We start from the raw sequence: 14,604 nt of genomic DNA on the forward strand, positions 1-14,604 counted from the left end.
GATCATGCATGTTGTTGAATATTAGTTAATAAGAAATTCTCTAAAAAATTGTTTATCATAGAAATATTATAAATTGATTTTGAAATACTAGAATGATCCATTCTATATATTAAGTAGTATGCCCATTGCATTTTGATTTATAGCATATATTTTTCTATTCACAAATATGTAAACGACATTGATATTAGAAAAAAAGCTACAAGGGTATAGGCCAAATTTTAGAGACTATGATCTAAAAAAAGAGGAACAGAAACACTATTTATAACGTAGTGTGTAATACATCATTTTCAGGTGTAGGTACCATAGTTGTTAAGTATTGTACACCTACATGCCAAACAACTTGTACTATTACATAATATACAACTTATGTTTTTATTTAATTAACAACTATTTTTAAACTGATGGTCATTTTTGGATGCTAATTAAAACACTTAACCATATAAACAGTATCTGGATCACAGACAGAGCGGCATACAATAGAATGATGAGCGTATTTTAAAAATTAAATTTTTTAAATAGAGCTACTGTCAAAATACATTTTAATCTTAATTAAAACAAATCTCAAAATGTACATTGTGATATTATTATTTTTTTAAATGGCAGTATTCAAATTTTAAGCAGATCTAAAATTTTCAAATTATTTTTAGTTTTCTTTGTGTAGAAATAATAATTTTAATTTTATATTATGTACTTTATTATGTTTTAATTATTCTTGGTCGTGTTGTCACCATTTGCAGATGACAACAGCAATAATAACAATATTTATATAGTATGTTGCATAACAGTATTACTAAATCTGAATTTGGTCAGCATGTCTTCCATTATGCATTCTTTTGTGTTGTTACTAATAAATAGTATTATTTCCGAATTAAACATATTTAATTTTCCTTTCTAATTATTATTGTAGCCAACAACAGTACACTACAGTTGAAACAATATGATTGATTTTTATCATTAAAATATTATATTTTAAAATATTTTATTTACAAACTATATATTTTTTCATTATTATTATGATTATTTTTTTTTTATAATGTAAAACATTAATATAGGTAAAAGTAGTAATTATTACAGTTTTAAATTATAATTAACAAAAACATTTGTTTGTATAATATTGCAGTGAGTAATGAAAAATTGTATTATAGTTTATTTGGTATATCCACACATAAACTATAAACAATGGTTGTTGAATGTTTTATTAATTAATAATGAATTTAAAATTATCATATTTACATTTTAGTTTTTGAAATATCAAAAAAAAAAAAAAAAATTAAACATGAAAAATAAATATTTTGGAAAAAAAAAATATTTTGTAACCAGTTAGTCAGTCTCATAAATATTGTATTTTAACTGGCAATAGTATTAATTACAGTTCTTAAGTCTCTCACTTTTTTTTCTAAATCCAAAATTGTAGATCCCCTGTAAAAAAAAAAACAATTATTTTCTTTGTTTACAACACAAGTATAATATGTTATATATTATTAAATAGATTACTTATGTGTACATACATTTCGGATAAATTTCCTTTAATAACTAGTTCTTGTTCAAGAGTTAATTTTAATGAACGGGTTCCATATAATTGTTTATATACAGATGCTGTTGACTCGGTTTGCACAATGTTCCATTTTTCTCTAGCTTCTTCGATGCGTTTATTCATCAATTCCATCTTAGTTTTATATGATTCCAACAGTTCTCTCTTCTTTTTTATTGATATACTATCAGGCGATGCTGAGACGAGTTTCAAAAGGATTGAAGAAGCTCTAAATAAAGAAAATTGCATAAAAAAAGGTTATAAATAGGTGTTTATTGAAATATTATTTGGTACAAAATTTACTAGACATATAACTCAAATGTCCATACTACCATACAAATTAAAAAAAAACAAACATGTTTATTGTCTATTACTAAGATGTGTTTTCTTAGTTTGCTGTTTGATGGTACTTAAAGCAAACCTAAAATTACCTTTGGGTCAATTCTTCTTGTTTGTTATTAATTTCATCTAATTTTTCAGCTTTATTTTCTACATCATCTTGTAATTTTTGTCGAGCTTCTTCCAATCGTTGCATCTCTTGTAATTGCCTTTCCTTTGCTTTAGCTAGCATGCGCACTCTTCTTTCAATTTCTTCAGAAACTATTTTGTGATTATTTAATGTGACTCTTCGCATGTTCATAGTTTGTAAGACCATCTAAATGTAATGATTCAAAAATAAGCTTTCTTTATTTAAAAAATATAAATATTGTAATATTGCTGCATACCTATTAAATATGTAAAAGTAATATTTACCTGTATTACAATCTCGTTGGGAACATCTGGTCCTAATTTTAGAATTGTATTTTTTGTACCATTTTCTTTTTGTAGTAATGCAGCGATAAATGAACTAAAGTCATCTTTGTCAACCTAAATAAAACATACATTAATCATTAATATGCAAAGTAATCATACATATTGTCAAGTGTAAGATTTTATATTTAAAGACACTGAGAAATAAACAATTTTGAATCGATGTAAATCGAATCTATATAGTGATCAAAATTAATTAGACGATTACTAACAATCTATTTGTGAATTATAATAAGAATGTACGATCTTACGTTTTCAGAATTATCGACTTGATCTTCAGAATTGGCGTTATCTTCGTTCATATAGGTATTAGCAATAGACAGTTTATTGTAATGGAAATCTGGGACAGCTTGAGTAACGACTTCACCATTGCTTAATAAAGTGACTAGTAAGTCTGTAGGAAAGCTTAGGACGGCAAACCCTTTGATAGGTTTCGTTTCGCCGTTCATAAGACCCGTGCAAATGTAATATTCTACAAAACTTTGTCCTTGTATGTCAGGTGATCCACGGAAGTCGTCTGAAAGATACATGTAATTTAGTTAAGGCAGTAAAATAATTTTTTTTTAAATAATCTATATTACAATCATAGGCGCAAATAAGGGGGGGGCTTTAGGGGCTAAGTCCTCCAAACATTTCCTAATTTTTTTTTAAGCTTTATCAGTATTATTATAGTTTATGATGCAAAATTCGTGTTTGTATTTCTAAGATTATGTAATTCGTAAAAGAACAAATTTTATTTATCGTGGTATTATTTTTATTATTATTGTACATTGTAGACTTGTAGCCATAAACCATAACACCTATTACCTACCAAGAACTAAGAATAATAAGCATTCTTATTACGGAGTCTATTGTTGCAGCTCAAATATTGATATACCATTTGGCTAATACGTTTTCCTAAAAGTTATGTGGTGTATAAATGTATAATGTATATAATATATAAATAAATAAATAATATATAAATAATCGTAAATATAATTTTGACAACTATTATAACTAGATGAAATTGCACATTAAAAAAAAATGTTTAGTAAGTTTTATTTTCTGTCAATATTGTAATTAAGTAAGTAGTATACGATATACTTAGATGTTGTACTAAAAATTTTTTTAGGTGTTAATTACCTGTATAAATGCTTCAATGCTTCATTCAGTAGCTAGGGCTTCAGCCCCCCCCCAAATCTCAAACACTATTTGCGCCTATGATTACAATCAATTACAATAATATACATATATATATATATATTATGTATGTGGTAATTAATAATACAACGTTCTATACGTCAATGCCAATTTAATATTGTTTATTATATCGGGTTTATACTATAAATGTCTATGAAATAAAAAATTAAGAGGACGTATACCCGTATGTGTTATTGTCTCCGTTTTACACACGTGAGACATGGCAAATTTTCGTTCACCAGTTTCAATAGTTTTGTTAGTTTTGATATTAGAGTGAACTGACCTATTATAAAATTTAAAGGTAAGACTATTATCCAAGGTTTCACGTAACCTTTTATTTTTATTATTATTTTTAAGTAAGTTATGAACTTTTTAAAACTGTAAATTTTAAAATGATCATAACTTACTCAAAAATAACAATATCAATAAATGGCTAGGTGGAGCCTTGGATAATAATCTTACCTTTAAATTTTATAATAGTTCGCTCTAATATCAAAACTAACAGCACAATATAAAAACTTGAGAACGAAAATTTGCTATTTCGCACGTGTGTAAGACGGAGTAAAAATATGCGAATTCTACATCTTCTTAAGGAAAATTACAATTGTAGGCATTGTAAAAAAATTATACTTACCAAAAACATAAAAAATAAAATAAAATTTAAATTGTATATATTTTAATACTATCAGTCATGAATCATCAGAATCCTATGTCTAAAGTTATTATTGACTTTTTAATAATAGGTATGATCTACCTGTAGTGGTGGTTTTAGAAAACTCGTCCAACAATTCCGTAAGCGGTACTGTGACTGAGTGTACACCAGTGTTGTGTAAACACCAATATCTGGACGTGACGGCCGCATCTCTTTTCAAATGTATTGTGTTGAAGCTGTCGTACTCACCATTGTCCTCAATGTTCAAGCCCAACTCTAATTCGATGGTTTCGATTATGTGTAAACTGTATTCGTGTTGGTATTCACTAGGCTCATATTCATCATTGTTCTAAAACACGAATAATATTAAGAATTTTTGATGTATATTATGCGTACAATAATAATATAATTTATAGATTTATTAGATTATTTAGAATCTAAATTTTAGATAAAATTACAAAAGCAACTTAGTTTGATGGACTTAAACTATAACAATATTTAGAAGATTTATTCATCGAAAAAACGTTATACGGTTCGATGAGCTACGAATGGTTTATGGGTGTTTATAGCTTATTTCCCAAACATGCAAATACAGCCAACAGACAACGTTAACTTTTAGATTTTATATTTTTGGTTATGTATTTTTAAATGATTCTTCTTATTATTTTTTTCTATATTGTACTTTTGTACTTTTCTGCGTTGTTGAATTCTATATTTTGTGCACAATATGCATTTTATAATATACTGTGTCATATATACTCAAGTAATGATTTAAAAAAAATATTTCCCAATGTGCTATTGTTAACCTTCTAATACAAAAAAAAAAAAAAATGAGAAAAAATTCTTTGTTTTAGTATGATAATGACAAATTATCAAAATCTTTTGTGAAAAATATATGGAATTTTATACAAAAATACTAGGTACAAAAGGTACCTAGTTTAAAAATTGAAACGTAATATTTTGTTTCGTTTAATCGGCGTACATAGCACCTGCGGGTTAGAAAACAATAAAGAAACATCGTTAACGGTTAATGTATTATTTTACGGTTAGATTAAACCATCGTTAATTATCGTTAACCACAATAGGGGTTAAGCTCGTTTGACAAACTAATTCGACGGTTGGTTTCACTTAATAGTTTCCAGATCTTAGTGGATCACAAACTTTTGCGGACCTCTAAACTTTTAACATTTAATACTAACAATCGGTCGTTTTATACACAGGTACATCAATTACTATTATACGTAATACATACAACAAACCCCGAAGCATATATTATATCATTATGGCATCATTGACTAGGATTGATACCTACTAACTGTAATACCTAATCATAAGACCGGGATTTTGATGTCTTAAATACTTGCAAAAACTAAAAAAAATATGCAAACATTTCAAGAAAAACACTACAATACATTAAAATAATTAGCTTAAAATTAAAAAAATTAAATTGTTCTACAACTTATTAAAAAACAACTTAATACTATTATTTTGTATGATTCAAGTAACGTTTTGATATGAAAAGTAAAAAATAAAAATAAAAACTCGAAACTGTATTAAAATTCCATATTTCACCCTTTCAAGAAATAGATTAATATAATAAAATAATTATATACAAGTATAGTAACCAAATACAATTATAGAAAACACTAACTTTGGTTTGGGTGTCTGGCAACAGGAGGCAATTGTACAGTTCACCGAAGTTGGATGCTATGACGACCGATGGTGGTACAGTGTCCATGACAAGAATGGAACAGGCGTCCTCGCTATAGTTGTCGTCGGCTGGTGGGTACATGGTCAATGGACCGGTTATTTTTGCTGACTTTATGTTCATCGAGTCATCGACGGTCGTGTTCAGACACAACACTTCCCCTAAGAACGAAGATATAATACATAGGTAATTTATAAATTTTTATAAAAGTTCTAAGATTTTCAAAATTAAAACGAATATACTAAAGGGTGGTGTACTTCAATAACACACGAGTTTACTCTACTTATGTATATATATATATAAAAGGTTTACTTGTAATTTATTATAAGTATACTTCATTACATTACGCTAACTTTATTACCAAATTTATTTTTCTACTGCTCGAAATATCCAAAAGTTTGTACACATCAAAACATCAAAAATCGGGCATTATTTAATTAATTTTAATTTAATATGGAATCATAATAAATTTTGTTTTATAATTATATTTAAGCAATGCAAGTGTCTGTAATTATATACGTCGTACAATGTTGTGTAGGTATACATAAATTTATTAAAAATATATTTTAAATTCTAAATACTTCGTTGAATATATTGATTTTACAATGACGAGTGCTATTTTTTATATACATTTTTTTATTATGGCTGTATACTGTATACACGATAAGTAGCTGATAAAATGCATAGATTTTACACTTTGATGGTAGCTCAGTATCTCACTGAGAAAAATTCGTGTGGAAACTATTATATTATACTGAGTTGTTTTACCGTTTCCTTGTAACACAAGTATAGGCCACATGATAGACGGTTCCGATTGGATTCGGTCGCCGAGGAGTACAGGTGGCGCGAAATCAAAGTCTACAGCAGTGTCACCCAGCGAAGCCAATATCCGAGAAGTCTGTGGGCCCAGTCGCCAAATGGACACGAGCTTACCGGTACCTTTGTCTACCTTGAATAGTCGCAAACAGTTCTTGTTATTGGTGAGTACCACGAGGTGGTTGTCCTCGGGGCTGCCTGGATACCAACGGACTCGTTTCACATCCGTCAAGTGTTTGTTTATGAAGAATTTATCTTGTAAAATTGCCGTGCTGTGAATAAATAATATAATACAAATAATATATACACGTAAACAAACACTGAGGTATCGATAAATAAGAATAATTTGATATAATATAAAAACCACGTTTGTTATAATTTAGCGAAAAGCATCTTAATATTACATAATATACTAACTACAAATAAGGATATTATTTATATTTTTATGGGTTTTTGGGTATGAAATCAAATCATATGGTTATCCCAAAATTTTTTAAAATATCATATTAAAATAATAATACAGTGGACGCCGCTTATAAGACTCGCTTATTAGACTCAAAATCGTCTGGAACGGTCTGGATGTATCAAAATACACTATAAAAGAATTTGGTTTAAGACTCACTACTTCATTTATAAGACTCAAATTTTGTAAAAAATAAATATTTTGGTTAAAATTTAAAAATAAATTGGTTTTCAAAAATTACATATTTTTGGGGGTTATTTCTGGTTTGCATTCATGCTTTTTAATGTATGTATGTATTATAATATTTAAAATTTGAATATGAACAACTAATTTAAATTTTCTATCATTTTTTCCTTTAAAATGCATGAATTTACTATAATATTATATTTATAGAGCGTATTATGTTTTAAAAAAATATTTTCTGGCTCTGTTAGTTGAAAACGCCCACAAACGATATTGAAATATTATAATTAAAACGTATAACAAATACATTATATTCACAATTTCTCCAGAAAAACAATTTATATTGTACCCCATGATGCTGTATTGTTTTGTTAAAGTTGTATAAGTTACATGAATTCACATAAAAAAAAGCGTAATTAAATAGATTATTTTAGGATCACAAAACTTAAATTAATTAAAAGCAAAAAATTTGATAGAGAGAGAAAATCGTCAATATAATACAATACATAGTTAGAGTAGAGACAATTGCAGACAATTAAAAAGAGAATATTTCATGTATTAAATTGTAAAAGAATTAAGTAATTCACTCAGTAACGTTTAATAACGCTAGAAGAAGACTACATCATACATATATGGTGCGTTTGGTTTCTATAACGGATGTCAAAAGCGCACTTGGAAGTTTACCGAAATTAAGCAAATTTGAAATAGCGAGGATGAACTAAGTTGGTCGTTGATAGAGCAAAAATGTTTTTGTTATCGTATTTTTTTAATAACGGTTATGTACGGCACATAAGATAATTTGCAGAAGATTCATTCGGAGGGTTCATCTCGGTCGAAATGTAATTGCGCGCTGGTATTTTCGTTCGTAAACAAATACGAGGGGATTCGGATTTGCTTTCTATTCTATAGTGAAATTCATTAGGAATAACCATGCGTTTTACAGTCATTAATAAATCAGCCGAATTTCGAATAGAAACCATATACACAGTTGTTACAATTTGTTAAGTCAATAAAGTTTAACGTTATTAGCAAAGTTCGCGTGGCTCCGCCGCGAGGTACAGAGCCGGATATTATGGTTTAATATATCATATACATACACAGGAATAGGCATATATCATAGTTTTTTGTACCTGTGCCGCGGAGTTTATGATTATGAAAATGGACTCGAATAAAATTTCACCCGACGACAAAATGCATCTGTAATATTTTCCGTAGTCATCGGAGAATATTACATAATAGGTATAAAGTGGATCTTATTATTATTTAATATTTAATAAACAATTATGCACCATGGCGGCGAGTGATGATAACCTTGTAACACTCAAAACTATAGAACGCCGCAACGGCAGAACTTAAACCAAACGAGCATATTACAGTATATTATAGACGAATTTGTAGAATATATATTATAAACTCCATATTATGGAGTGATTGTACATTACTCCTTTTCAAAGCTTATAGATAATTATTATAATTCCAGCGGATTAAATAATTATAATAATTATACATATCATTTACTCGTTTTTGATATTATGTATTTACGCGATAGTGAAAAATTGTAATCTACCTACACATCGTCGTCGGAAACGTAAAAAAAAGTGTTAAACATTACTATTCTAGCGTCCCACAGGGAAGCGATTTCAAGCCTTTCCTTTATACACTATTCATGGCAAACATATTATGGTCAACTAACATTCTAATTAGGACTATGGTCCTAATTAGAATGTTATATGGTGGACTCACGATACCACCGTATCATCAACCGATCACGATCCCATCGAAGCTCCATTCTTCTAAACCATTTGAATAGTGTATACCTACTACTGGTTCAAACCCTGGACAATTAAAATTAACGATTCCAAATCAACTCTTGTCACTTTTTTACTCCACTGCGGTGACTGCTCTAACCCATATCTAATGGACTAATATCCATTCCTCAAACTAGTGAAGAGTCGAGCATCTTTGTCAACTGTTCGTGAGAAGATTCACCTTTAATTCCCATCTAAAAAACAAGCGAAAACATCTCAATAACTACCTAAATATTTTAAGGTCTTTTCTGAAATTATGTATGATCATCTTCAACCACGGTCTACTATAATTGTATAAAACTCTACCTACCGGCTACCGCAACCCATTTGATCCTATATTGGCCTTTTGGGGTTCGGCGAAACCGTCAAATACAAAAACCATTCAAGCATTCCAAGCTATTTGTCAACACATTTACCTATGCTCATTGATACATTACCAATATATTTTTACATAACGATTTATACGAATCTCCACCATAATACAAACAGCTTTCACGTACTACTCCGCATCCACTACAACTTCCAGGTAACCCAGACATTTAAGATGTAGACATAGTCTACATTAGCCTAGAGAATAAATTCTCATTATATTACACATATACGTAATCTTTATCACTATTTTTAAATTTAAAACGCTTTCACTTTTTCTTTACCGTTTCATTACATATAAATTGTATTTTATTAAATATATATTTTTTTAAATATTGCAATTAGGTAATGTTAGATAAAATATTTTTTAAATTATATAATTTGTGAAAAGTGCATGCACATTATTTTTGAATGTATAGATTTTTATAGTCAGTTTAAAGTATATAATTTAAACATTACAAGCGACGCAATAAAATAATAGTAAACCATAACAATTATTTACATAAAAAAAACGAAAATCGTCAATAGAAACGCGAACTAGAGTCTAGAAGCCTATTGATGATTGATCGAGATTATAATATAAATATTTTATTCGAATAAATTATGCACCCATAAGCTAACTGTTCACCCCTTTTTTGTTTTTAGCAATCTACTTTCGTTTTTATCACGTCCATCGCATTGTCGCAATATCGTTTGAGTATCTATTATTCGTGTGTATAAATTATGTACAAACTCTAATTTGTTTTTCACTCGGTTCTCGGCCGTCAATTAGTGCTGAATGACACCGAGCCAACGTCAATTCGTCCCTCTTTTTACCGATATTTCGAAAACGTCAGGAGTACAAAAAGGGGGTGTACTCTTGGCAAGTCACGCCGGATGTCCCGCTTTGTTGATAAGCGCGCAGATTTGATTGCGCGTTATTTCCGGCCAAAATTGGATGAAAAGTAATCGGAGCAAAAGATTTTTGGCCCAGTTTTAATAAAACACGAGTTAAGCAGCCGACTGTACACACCCCTCTCGAAAAAGAACCAAACGAACTAGAAAATACGTGAAATGAAATATATTATAATAAAAACTTTTGGGTACCTACCTTAAAAATTTCGTGCTTATCCTGTCACAGATAAATAAAATACCGAAGACCATAAATTACCACGACACCGCCATGCATATAGATAATTAGAGTTGTAAGTAATTATTTCTTAAATAAATGTATTCTATCATAGGTATTTGGTTTGTGCACAAATAAATTGAGTACATACCTATTAAATTTTACTAAATTATTAAAATAAATAAATTTTAACAGTATTAAATTATTTATGGTATTCGAATACTCAAATGCTAGATTGATATTTTTTTGTAATTTTACGCATATTCATAATGGAATAATTCATTTTTAATACTTCGAAATTTCAAATACATTATTCTTAATGTTAGACTAAATACGTACATTAGAATAGTGTTTTAAAATTATTCCTTATAATATTGTAAGGCACGGTTGTATGTATGAATGTGTAAGTGGTTCAAAACGGGAAAACACGTACACAGTACACGTACGTACACACATATAGTATATTAGATACGTTTATTTAACGCGATTTCGCCTCCCGCTTTTGCATATGCTTATAATAGTAGTAGTAGTAGTATAATGGTCGCAGTATAAAAAGTAGTCGTATCGATTATCGGGAGCGGGTGGACGCTGTATAGTGTCAGTGGCGATGGCGTCGGCAACGGTGCCTTAATAGCCGGTCCATTAGCGTAAAAGTTAATCGCTGTTCCGGTGCTCGTAAAATACACTCGGCGCGCCAAAAACAAAAGTATATGCGCATCATCCGATACTCGGCGGTTCTTTATTAAACGCTTTGCGTGTACACTCGCGCTCAGATAAAGTATAGCGACCGGCCAAGCACGGGACTACATTATACACTATATACACGGGTCCCACCGAGACATCGGAAGAGGTATCATTAAGAATCGCTGTGGATCACGTGTGGCCCCCGGGCTCCCTTACTTCAGGCGGATTTATATAACTCGCACCGCCGCCGCGAAATCCGTCGTTCCACCCGGTCTCGGGTTAACCTATAAAAACCCGTCATCGCCGTTTCTTATCGAAAGAAGTTTCGTCTATTATTTATGGAATTCATTAAAAGTTCTCCGAACGACGCGACCCTCGCTCTTCTCTGCAGCAGTAGCGCGTATAGGTGTATAATATGGTTACACTCCACCCCACCCATGACAACCGACGGTGCGATATTACATATATTATATAGATCGCGGTGTGGTTTTTATAGGCGTTCAAAAGCCCAAGATAGTGGATTTGACGTACATGCGTGCGTGCGTGCATATTAGAGACAGCTGAAAAGTAGGTATTTTATAGAGGGCTCGCGATGTTTGGAAAACCGCCTATATCACGAATATACGGTAATAATAATAACGTCACCGTCGTGAATAATAATTACTTATTAGTTAGATTTATGTGCATGTATATATTGTACCGCCAAACGAACATAACCCCGTAGGTATGACGTATAAATATATGTAAGGCCGATAACAATTATTTCTGGTCATGTACATATTGTTTTGTGTACATCAACTTCGAGTTTATGTGTAATATTGCCGAAAATGGTTATTAAATATATTATTGTAACGTTCAATAAACATCGTTTGGATAGGTATTTGAAATGCTATTAAAACTGTACAAATTTGTACTATATATCACTGTACATTATATAGTTAGTCGTTACGTTATTAATAATTATATTATTGGTTTGCATGCAAACACGGAACACGCTCATTACTTTGATTCATAGATTCAATTCATATAGAATAAAAAATCCATACTATGGTCTCTCATTTATCCTAACATTAGTCGAAAACATATTTCTTAATTCTTAATCGTGAATCACGGTCTACATAATATAAATTATACATATATCGTATACTATGATATTACCAATAGTATTTATTTATTATTATAACTTAAATAATAATGAGTCAAAAAATAAAATATAAAGGTAAATACTAAGTATATAAAAAATGCTGTTAAATTAGGGTTTTATAAAATATTAAATTAAATTTTAAATTAATTGTTTTCAAACTTTTCCTAAGATTTTATCATAATTTTATTTTCATTATCAAAACAAAATTAGATATTTAATGACACATAGCTGTCGTAAAATATTTACTATATAGTAAACATATTATTTATATTTCAGTTTTCAGTAGTATTATCTTTATAGTTTACCTATACATTCGTATTATGCAAAAATGTGTTGTACATATATAATTTTTTATTCTACTTTAATAATTTTTGAAGATGAAATATAATACCTCCAAGGTCTCTGGTAACATTATCGCAATTGCCAATTGTAAAAAGACGTGCAAGTGGATATCGCTCTACAGTACAGTAGGAGTTGTAGTGGGTCACTGTAATGGATGTGTTAAATTATAATTCGATAAGTCATTGTACACGAAAAACTCGATTTTGAGGGAAAATGTTTGTAAGCCTAAATCACTAAGTTTATTTTATGTTATGTTTTTTTTTATATACGTAGATATTAATGAAATTTATTTTATTATTAGTATTACCTGAAAAATTGCGTTTGTTATAATATAAATATAGAATGATAATAATAATATATATATTTTAAACCATATTACATTATATTATTATTACATTTTGAATAAATATCATCTTATTACCATAAAACAGTGACTCAATGCATAAATAGGCAATATCTTAAAATCAATATACATATTTTTTAAATTTTCTTGCGCATAGTAACTACTAAGTAGTTTACAAATTTTTGCAATATAAGACGAAGTTGTCAGAATTTAAATTTCCAATGCAAGTAAAAAGAAATAAGTTTTAAATATTTTTATACAAATATAAGAAAACCATCTATAAAAATTATGTATAAAAAGGATTTAAATATTTTGAAATTTATATTAGGTACTTATAAAAAATGATAATGTATTTTTTGTAACTTTTAACAACAATTTCAAGTATCTACAGCTATTCGTTTTTGATTTGAAATAAAACAAAACGACAAAATTTCCGTTTTTCATTAATTTTTTCCAAGATTAGGTATTTAGAAAAGCACTAAGAATATTTTTGTTTGATTCTCCCCCTCCACAAGTATCAACTAAATTCAATTTTCTAAAAATAAACACCCTAAAAGTTGATAATCAAAGCATTTTTACTACTTTAAAAATTGATAACAGATACAAAAAACCAGTAAAATCAATACATAATTTATAAGCAGCGAGAGTAAAATAATTAGGGCATCGTATATCACATTATATTTAGCGTAGTTATGCAAGGAAAGATGAATATAAAAATAATAATAACAAAATATTTAAATCACTTTTTTGATTTCTAATTTTTTTTTTTTTTTTTAATATTCTCTACACGACTAACTATATTGATTACCAAAATACTGTTAAATAATTTTCTAAAGTTTATGATGATTACTCAACTACTATCGATAACAAAGACTAAAAATGTGTGTGTAGTTGTATATTGTGTAATAAACTATATTCTTATTTGTATAACCTACGGAATTATATAAACCAGCGGTTCCCAACCTTTTATATTATAAAATAGTAATATTATAAAGTTTATATTATAAACTAAACAATTGAAAATACCGAAAAATATTTTTTTGGATATATTATCATATATTATATATTAACCGTTTTTGTAAGATATATAAATATAATATTAAAGATTAAAATTTTAAATATTATAAGTTGATAGTATATAGGATTTTTACCAACTATGAATATACAAAATTAATTCAATGATAAAATCATTTTTCCTACAATGAAAATGTTGCTGCTTTGATATATATCTCCAAAATATATAGTTTACAGTTTATAGTTCAAGAGTAAATTGTAGTAAATTGTGTAAATACAAGTTTAAATGATATGGAAAACGTAGAAATTTCTATTCAGATATTATATTATGCATCACAATTCCACATTCTATAGTAATTTTTAAACGAAAATTGCAGTAAATAGCTATAGCTACAAAATATCATAAAAAATAGTACTCAAAATACATTTATGCAAGTCCATATTATATTA

At 28.7% G+C, this 14,604-nt stretch overlaps 1 protein-coding gene across 1 annotated transcript in view; it reads right to left on the reverse strand.

The window, feature by feature from the left end:
• Positions 1–1,346: 1,346 nt before the first annotated feature.
• LOC113548114 (nuclear pore complex protein Nup88) overlaps positions 1,347–14,604 on the reverse strand; it is a 37,100-nt gene continuing 23,842 nt past the window's right edge. Inside the window, exons 3-10 of the mRNA XM_026948800.1 lie at positions 6,649–6,968; positions 5,824–6,041; positions 4,275–4,521; positions 2,593–2,858; positions 2,285–2,398; positions 1,963–2,186; positions 1,509–1,760; positions 1,347–1,419 (exon numbers count right to left, since the gene is read on the reverse strand). Coding sequence (XP_026804601.1) covers positions 1,347–1,419; positions 1,509–1,760; positions 1,963–2,186; positions 2,285–2,398; positions 2,593–2,858; positions 4,275–4,521; positions 5,824–6,041; positions 6,649–6,968 — 1,714 coding nt within the window. The remainder of the gene's footprint in view (positions 1,420–1,508; positions 1,761–1,962; positions 2,187–2,284; positions 2,399–2,592; positions 2,859–4,274; positions 4,522–5,823; positions 6,042–6,648; positions 6,969–14,604) is intronic.

This window comes from Rhopalosiphum maidis, chromosome 1, assembly GCF_003676215.2.
Source record: "Rhopalosiphum maidis isolate BTI-1 chromosome 1, ASM367621v3, whole genome shotgun sequence".
NCBI lineage: Eukaryota > Metazoa > Arthropoda > Insecta > Hemiptera > Aphididae > Rhopalosiphum > Rhopalosiphum maidis.